The sequence below is a fragment of the Echinococcus granulosus genome (genome assembly GCF_000524195.1).
Source record: "Echinococcus granulosus chromosome Unknown EG_S00020, whole genome shotgun sequence".
NCBI lineage: Eukaryota > Metazoa > Platyhelminthes > Cestoda > Cyclophyllidea > Taeniidae > Echinococcus > Echinococcus granulosus.
Genome location: NW_020170400.1, coordinates 501,102 through 510,635, shown reverse-complemented (window position 1 = coordinate 510,635; position 9,534 = coordinate 501,102). Strand labels below are relative to the sequence as shown.

Genomic DNA, 9,534 nt, shown 5'->3' with positions numbered 1-9,534 from the left:
GGAACGTTTTGAGCTCTTTGATAAATAAGCCACTAAAACTCTAAGGGTACTTTAGGTTTGAGGCAAAAAACTGACCCCCATAATACAGATTTTGCACATAAAATGATTTGCCGTTCAGTGCTGAAGGCAGCAATTAATTTTTTTTTTTCTTTAGTAATCTATCCCATTTAGACAAGAATATTATTCTAGGGTTGAAATGCTATGGGGGCGTTTAGGAACTATGACGTTTATTTAGCACCTCAAAGCTTGGAAAACTTGTAACAGCTTTTGCTTGCATGCATTGCGAGACGCATTTATAGTAGCTAATTAAAACTCCCTCACACGAATGGCGACTGGATCTAATGAATGTAATACAAATTCGCTCGCTTTTCAAACGGGGATTAAGTTGGGTTAAAGACTTCTGCAGATATTGTTCACACATAGATGGCAGCTCTAATAATTCCGGCAAAGACTCTTTCTGTTTGGGAAATTCTGCAATAATTAACTTTATTATTGAATCACGACAAGCTCTAATCACGGCCATGCATACTGTCCAATTGATATGGTTGAAAATTACGCTTTGAAGGTTTTAGTTTCGTTTTTTTCATCAACTGAAGAAATCATAGCAGCTGAAAGGATTTGATGACACACGGCATATACGAATAGACTACCATAATATTTTCAGGCCAGTACTAAGAGGCGAGTAAAGTTTGCTTGCGAATCAAATGGGCGCCATACGGTGGAACATGATACACACATTTTGCAAAGAAGCAAACAAATCACCATATCCTTCATATATCAAATATGTTCATAACTAAATGCTTCAGAAATGGCTTAGTTTTTGTACTAGGCATAAGAACCGGCAGGCATGTTATAATGTTTTTTGTAAAACACAAGAGATGCGTGGCAAGCTTTTTGGACATTTATGCAGTCCAGTGCATTTGTTTTCCTTCCTGAATAAAGATACCTGCTTTTTAAAATAAGCCTTTCATAGAGTCATGCAAACGCTGACAAAGTCAGGCAACTGTTGAATGTGCCAAATGTCACCACGTTTACTCTGTTTGCTGATAAGCAGACCTATGTTTTTCTTCATAAAGCAACTCTGCCCTTTCTTTGAGTGAAGATTTTGTTTATTATCATTATTTTAATGCAGAGGTGATAAAATGCTATGCTCAGATGCCATCGTACATAATGATGGAGTTCACAAGATCCCAATACCTCTTGTTAAAAACACCTTCAGCTTAAAACAATCTTAACTTATTGTGGTCAGGTGTGGTAGTCTGCCCCAGTTTCTACGGTGTGATTGTTTCTGGTGATATGATAGAAGGGCCTGTCTTGTTCAATTTCCACAACAGAAAACATATCAATGATGCAGGATTAGGTATATCAACATTTTTCATGAGTCATTACGGACGAGACTGACGCCATCAAAAGTTTACTTCAATCTATCATCGGATTTCTTTTTAAATATTGCCTTATTGTTTTAATGCGACTAATTTCTCTAGTAAAAATCTACCAAGCTTACGCTTTCATTCGCAAGAGACCTTAGGAACTCGTATTGCTCCATGCAAGAAATTTCGGTTGTCTCCTGCCTGTTATTTGGATTGATTGTATTTAGAATCAAATAGTCGAAAATTACAGTTGTAAAGTTTAAAGCTACCAATAAATTAAGTAAATTCATGGTTTTACAAGTATGAAATGGATATTTGTAATATATCAGGGAACAGCATCCAAAAATGTAATCTTATTAACGCAATTTTGGTAAACCTTGGACATGAAATCTGCTAATCAAACACAAGGATATTAATAAGGGACAAGAGTCGGCAATATTGCCATGGTAAAAAGTAAAAAAATTATGCAAATACGCTGTCTGGAGAGCCATTCGCAGCTGCTACTTTCGTGTTCCTTACCTATGAAGTTTAATGCTATATAGCACCGAAAGAAGAATTTCAATGTGCATTTTCTGTTGTGCTTGGCTGCAGATTGAAGCTATTTCACCTAAATACCAAAAAATTAGTGAGCCTATGAAGCAAAGTTATCAAAAAGGCAGAAGTAAAAGAAGAACTTTTGTTTTGCGACAATTACTGGAAAGAAACATAATATGCTGAGTTGTCGCAAAATGCCTTGTCAGTTTTACGTGCAATTATTTTGTTGAAAAATCCAATCTTTACTGACCATAAAATACACTTGTAAAGTCAAAAAAATAGGGCAACCTTCTTAGAAATACATGGAAATTACTATATTTCACAACTTACCCTGAGTTGTGAATAATACTTTAGTAGTTTTAAAACCAAAGAAAACCTGCTTTGCAGAATAAACCAGTTTGAATTACAATTAAACATCCAACCGGCATTTGAGAGCAAGCTTAAAGTAACTGAACATAAATGTGCCAGATGTGACGAGTTATTGTAGATGTAGGTCAACCACATGGTAAAGTACCATCAAAAAGTGGAGAAGTATTAAATAAAACAGCCATAAACGGCTCTCAGCGCCTCAAAGTGACTCAATTTGTAATCGTAGCATACGTTATGGAGAGCTGATGTTGCTCGATATGGAGCAAGGGAGCGAAGTTTCGGTGGTGGCTTCAAGGGCGGACATAAGGTAAGCCCAAAACTCGATTGGATCAAATGGAAGAAGTTGGTGTTGGGGGTGTCACCTCACAGTGCGTGGTAATAAGGCATAAGTCAAATAGTCCCAAGGAATTGAAATCAACAGCAGTATTTTTTTAAAAAGAGGGTGGAGGCAGGGGCGTAAAATTATAATTACGTCCAACCTTAAAGAAAATTGGCAACTATCCACACTAAACTTGTCAAATTAGAGTGCTTGAACCTACTGTAGTAACGTACCGTATATTAGCAAGTAAACTTAAACCAAAAAGCCAAATGTCAGTCTTTACTATGACTACACACACAATCCCCCTTTGCCTAACTTTCATAAGATTCTACTATATCTCTACTACATTTAAGAAAGAAAAATACGCAAAAAATTTAAATCAGACACCAGGCAACCTTGAACTTACTAATTTGCCCATAAAGATAACACTTTAACTGGATTTAAGCACCAATACAGAAGTAAGTACTTAACACATTTAACAAGAGTAAAATGTGTCAGCTAAATCCATGCATCAAAACACGAATCAAGGAAAGCAATTGATGTTGCGATTGCTTATAGAGAACAATAATGCAAGGATATCACATGAATAACAACTCCAACACACAAATTTTGCTTGGTGTGAACTATCTTTAGCATAAAAAAATTATTAAAAAATAAATACTAAGCATTTAAAAATTTTTAACGTTAAATTGACTTAACAACTTCAATAATAATGTACATCAAACCGTGATTCACACTGTTCAATTCAGCACAATATCCTACAAAAGAACCGTGCTTATTAGGATATGATAAACAAACAATATGGTTGTCCTGAAATAGCATTTATCATTAAATTTGATGATGGCACAGAGGAAAAATGAGTTGCATCTACATTTGCTACCAGTGAATGAATAGGTTTCTTTTGAATCACAGCACTAGGTGTATTCACTAAAGACCAGTCCCTGGCCACAACGGATCCATAACTACCATCTGATTATTCTGAAATACAGTATTCATGTTGTCCTACCACATTTATGGTCTCGTTGGACAAACAATCAAAAACGCTAGTAATAAGGTCAACTCTGAGTGCACATAAAATTAACCCAACCATAGCTGACACAATAGTTTACAACAGCTTAAAAGCTTGGCGATTACATCTAAATTTAATTTTACCCATACTACTTGATGTTTTTTAGTGTAATATAATAAATGGAATAAAGTACGTGCAAATGATATCAAAAATGGCCACTTAAGTGGTATAATAAGCTATCGTCACACGAAAGGAGTAATTTTATTACATCTAAGCATAATATTAGTGGCCAATGTCTATTTTACAAAAGTTAATTTTTCATGGCCTATCTCAATAGCGATCGAGAGGGCCGTTCTAAGTGTGAGGCTATGTTAAAATTAGCTTTCATCCACAAATTGACTGAATACTACAATAAGGTCCCAAGTACCATAGAATGACCAAGGACAGCCCTAAAAATGCAGCGCTTAAAAAGTTTTGTTTACAGAACGTAGACATGACTTAGCGAACTCAACAACATCCAACCAAACACACAATATTATAACAAGAGTAAATTATTAGGCTGGATATCCTTCTCAACAAAAAGCAATCACTCTCTTCCAAACTATTTTAGATAAGAACGTAGATATGATTACGAAATAAATTAATGAAGAATCTCATATACGTCACAAATCATTTTACTGCAACACTTAATCTTTAATACAAGCAACGAAATTATACTGATTTCTGCTTGTCAATCAGTAAAAATGATTTGCAAAATGGTTTGTCTTACGAAGACTACAAGTAGAAAACAATAGATACCCACAAAAACACAAACTTCTAGGAGAACAACCAATTAAAATATATTTACAGCTCCGTAAGATCAAATATAATACACGTCCCAAATATAACACACAAAAACACGACAAGGAAACCTCACAAAATGGTTTTTCATTTGCATCGCTCGACCTCTAAACAATAAAGAATATTTTCAGATACACTTCCAACCGAAAATTAAATAAATCGAAAACCTTACATCTAAGTTGTATGTATCTACCATAAATGAGGCAATGTCAAACGACCATATCTTCCAATCCGAGAAGACTAATTCTCAATACTTTACCAACTTAGGAGATTTTCGGATATAATTTGTATTATAACTACTACAAAAGTGAGAATAAACCAAAATCCTCCGCTCTCTTAAAATTTAAATAAAATCAAAATCAGTAAACTAATTGGTACACCAGATGCATTGGATATCAAGTCCAACACGAGCGTACAGCAGCTTGATTTGTGTCATTAATGACAAAACAAGCAAACATTTTTTTGAAAATAGGTTGCGCATTGGTACCAAAAGGAATTATTCACCTGTGAGAAGCAGACTCAATATTCCTCGTTTGACACTGCTGTTGAAAAACTACTAAAGCCTAGCCGAGTTACCTTACGGGCAGCACTAGGCTTTTTGAAACCACATTACATGTCTGAGCTAATTTAGCTATTGATAACACAGTTTTGAATAATTTTTTGCCTGTACATTTGCAGAGGAAAAACTGCTCAATAAAACTACAAATAATAATACACAAACGAAACTGAATTGGGAGTTACCAAAGGCATAATAATGAGCTGAGGATATTTACCCTTCAAATACCGCATTTCCTAATAAATAAATAAAAACAAGCAAACCGAAAACAAACACTCACACTTCTAGAAAACATGCTACTACTAGTGTAGTACCCCGAGACTTTCCCAAAGGCAAAATATGTTATAATACCCAGGCAGAATATATATATATATATATATATATATATATATACATATATTCAACATACAGAAGGGCTCGAGACTGCTAGTATGGGCCAAAGGCCAGTTCACATGGCGATGGTACAATGGCTAAGACACAAAGTAGTCCCTTTCGAAACCGGAATTTAAAACCCAACTTATTGAAACTAGTATAGCAAATGAAAGAAATGTTTAATGATACTATGCAGGCACGAGTAGATAAAAAAGACAAAGAAGAGAAAAGGGCCATCCAGGTAAAACCGACATTAAACCTATTACTTGAAATGAACAGCAAAATATGATACTAAAAACCCCAATATGATTATTCAAAAAACAAATACAAACATCCACTTACTCCCATGAAATGCACCAGAAATTTGCAACTTAAAAGTAAGCACACCATACCTTACCATAACTCTTGAAAATACAATAACACTCCTTCATTTTCAGTAAAATGGAAATTAATAATATAGAAGATTACCCAGATATTATCATACAAAAAGGCAAAGATCTGAAATATTTTTGAACTTTAGAACTTATTCCTACAAAAACTGATGTGACTTTTGATAACCAATAGTGAATACTGATTCAAATCAGTACAAATTTAGGCAGGGAATATTCGCAACTGAGCAATTTACTGAAAGCGCAGAAGTTTTAACTCCTATATACCAATATACCAAAGCAACGAAACTTTGTGAAGAGTAGCATTAATAAAACAATAAACGAAGCATTGCTAAGCAAATATATGCTACCTAAGATTAAAGCGCCAAAACAAACTGAACTTATTTTAATAAATGGCCAAAAAATCAACAAAATATGGAAAAATACATCTAACGGACTTAGCTGTACACACTAAAATATACGCAACAGTGTGCATATAGAGATAACTAGTCTAAAAATCTCAGTAACACCGCTGAATGTCTAATATACAGAAAACAATCAGTCTAGAAACACCAGCTAGCAGCATTACACCAATAAATAAGGGCTGGGACAATGAAGCAGGCCCTAACCTAGAAGGGCAGAGAAACCTATCTTTTTCACTTAATATTTCCAATTGAGCTCAGGCAACATTGTCGCGTGTTTAGCAAACTTAACTCGCAAGTTTCTTTAGGGGTGCGTCTTTTTATTATGTTTAAGTTTATACGTAATTTGTCAATTAATTCATTTGTATTATGCAGAGCGAGATTATGCTAACTTCAGAAAATTGCTTGTTTGCCACTATACTCTTTGCCAACCTTAGTTAGGACAAAATGAGGATTTTGGAATTATTTGGTTTCCAGAGTAGTTTTAATTAAAATAGGAGCTTTTCTGGTTACTTTGCTAGAGCGAATAGTGAATTTTTTGCATTCAGTGAAAAAGCAGTCTGCTTTAAATTATTCACATATTTGTTTAAGAATTTGATGAGTTGGCACAAACTGCTTTAATAATTTTATGTACAGGAGTGTTTTAGAAGAATACAGCTTTGTATCACAGTAAGGTACTCTAGCAATTTCTCAGAAGAAATCATATTTGAAGGAATGCAATATGTGTTTGCATATCTTGAGTTGCAGATGCTTCTTTTCCTCGATGTGTGAATTCAGTTGTTCTCAAAAGCATGTTGAATGCGTCTCGACTGAATTACTCTTTGGGTTCAACAAAAATTGACAAAGTTGAGTTCAAAACTGCACATCATTAAGGCCACGTGCAACTTTACAAGTCCCGCCAGTTTCAACTTTCCATTAGACAAATATAGGTCGTGAAATGTTCTTAAACTTTTCAAAGAGGTCAATCACATTGTAAAGTACACTCCAAGTTCCTGCCCAAGGGTGGATGCCATTTACAAATGGTTTCTTACACTGAAATGAGACTTAATTTGTAAGCACTCTCTGCGTTATAGGAAACAGACGCCTAGAATAGACCGTAAAATTGGGCTTTTTAGTGGGGCATTTTTGCAAAAAAAACAATGTAGGCTTTAAGTCGCGTCTGATGCATTAAGCAGATGACGACTTAGGTGCCACCTTTAGAAGTATAGAAAGAAATTAAGGCAAACAGCTAAAAGGTTTTTAGACATTGGAAGCACAATGACCTAAAGCGAACACATTTTAATGATCTTAACCAACCTACTGACAGATTAGGAGGAATTATTTGTTAGTTCATTTAGGCAACTTTAAGCTTATTAAAGTGTTGTAAGTAGGTATTATTTGGGCGGCTTTTGCACGCAAAAGTTGTGTGAGATGCCTAAACGATTCTTGAATTTATTTGAATTTGTGGCCAACCCTGAATAGATAAACAGTTTGTTTAATTAAATAAAATAGATTCCTAAGTAAATCTAAGTTTGCAAAAAAGAATTGCCTTAAATTTCTTTAAATAATGTAAGCTTTGTCTCTGTCATGTTAATAAGATAAGTTATTTAACATTCTGCATTGTAGCACAAAAATTTAACCACAAATTACTGGGACTGGATATTTATTCTAAATTTTGTTTTAACTATGCTAGTTTGATATCTTATTCTTGCCTATTTATGTTGGTGATTTTAGTTCATGCATTTCCGACTAAGTTGAGAGTTCACGTTTTTCATCTACTCAGACGCATCTACTAATGCAGTACTCACGGGCGAGTGCCACCTTCTTTGCCAATAATTGCACACATCCTCTTCCAAATCCAGATGGCCGCTACATTCTTATATCAATGGATGGACTTCATCATTCCTTACTTGCATGTGTCTATCAAGTGTTAGCTCGATGCCGTTGTCGGATTCTATTCCGAAATTCCGCAGTCATGGTGGACTCATTACCGGAAAGTGATTTTTCCATTATAGCTTACCGCATTTATCGTTCCATCTTCTTCATAGCGCATACTGAATTATATAATAACGGATTCTACTATATGATACTTGGACGTCGAGATGAAGGCATCGTTTTGAGTAGGCGACGTTAGAAAATAGCTAAACAGAAAACTAAAATATAAGTTTGCAGTGACTGAAAAAACTAATCTTTAATTTTAAGAACATCAATTATTTTTAATGCACTTTCATACTAGGTTTATCTTGGTGTCAGAGACATAACCAGCACTTTAGTTGTGTTTACTGATTGCCTTTTGCCTGGGTGGAATGTTCAATGACTTGCATATAACCACAAGTTAACAAGTTTCCAGACCTCCAAGTGCACGTCAGTAAACATGGCTATGAAGGGCATTTTCGTTCAGATGGTCAACTTCTCATTAGGATCTGAATTAAAATCAGTGAGTTCCTTTCTACAAAACTTACATTTAAAAAGCCAGAAGTTGCGTGTTTATCTGAAGTTAACCATATTGGGAAGTTGTGCATTACCTCTATCTTGTAGAAGGAGGGCAGCCGAAACAATGTGGGGAACCGGATGGTTCACATTCTGCTACCGCGGTCGAAGGCTATAATTAAAGTATATTTTTTGGGAGTTCAATCCCCCTTAATCAGTCTGAATAATATCGAAAAAGAGTTGACTGTATGAATTTTCTTGCTCAGGTCATCTTTGATTTGGCAAAACTGGAGCAAAAGTGTATCAATGGCGTATGAGACCGCACTTAGATGCTATAACAAGAGATGAATAATAATGCTTAAATGACACCAAAAAACGAAAATAGAAGACGATTCCCATACATTCAAGGAATGACGGGAATTACATGTTAGTTTCGTGGTTAATATAGAGAGCCGCGATTCCTCTTTGGAGTTTACTTGGCACACATTAAGTATGGTGTTGGCATGTTGTGCTAGTGTATGGCATTCTGTTGAGTCATACTGACCTAGTACCAAAATGTGCTAAAGAAAATGATTTATCAAGCTTAAACTTAGTCGGCTGGCAAAACTGAGAGCTGTGAGATTGCAATGAGTGCTTGATATCCTAGATGAGGGATGGAATGCTTAAATAACAATGCTGGTTGATCAAATAATGCTAGGTAATGAGTTATAATTTACGGATTCGCAAAAAAACATACAGTTAGTTTACCTTCTACTTTCCTGCTGCTGTGTGGATAACATACGGGTCCGAAGATGTTTTCCGATGAGTGGAAAGTGTGCAATTAGGAACGCAGTTATATAAATAGTAGGAAGATGTGATCACAGTGGCTTCCCTTAGCTAACCAGACAATGAATAATGAACTTCTTATAAACACAGTAAAATTAAAAAACATTCTCTTTTCTGCTTTTGGTTTAAAAGCTATTAAAA

The 9,534-nt window shown here is 35.0% G+C and overlaps 1 protein-coding gene across 1 annotated transcript; it reads right to left on the bottom strand. All coding sequences in view use genetic code 11, as the record gives it.

Moving 5' to 3' along the window:
- Positions 1 to 32: 32 nt before the first annotated feature.
- On the bottom strand, positions 33 to 1,660 carry EGR_03706 (hypothetical protein; the record flags this gene model as incomplete). Its single annotated transcript, XM_024492955.1, has 4 exons — positions 33 to 158; positions 239 to 471; positions 530 to 590; positions 1,505 to 1,660. 4 exons carry the CDS (start codon positions 1,658 to 1,660, stop codon positions 33 to 35), a joined length of 576 nt encoding a protein of 191 aa, XP_024352612.1.
- Positions 1,661 to 9,534: the final 7,874 nt, after the last annotated feature.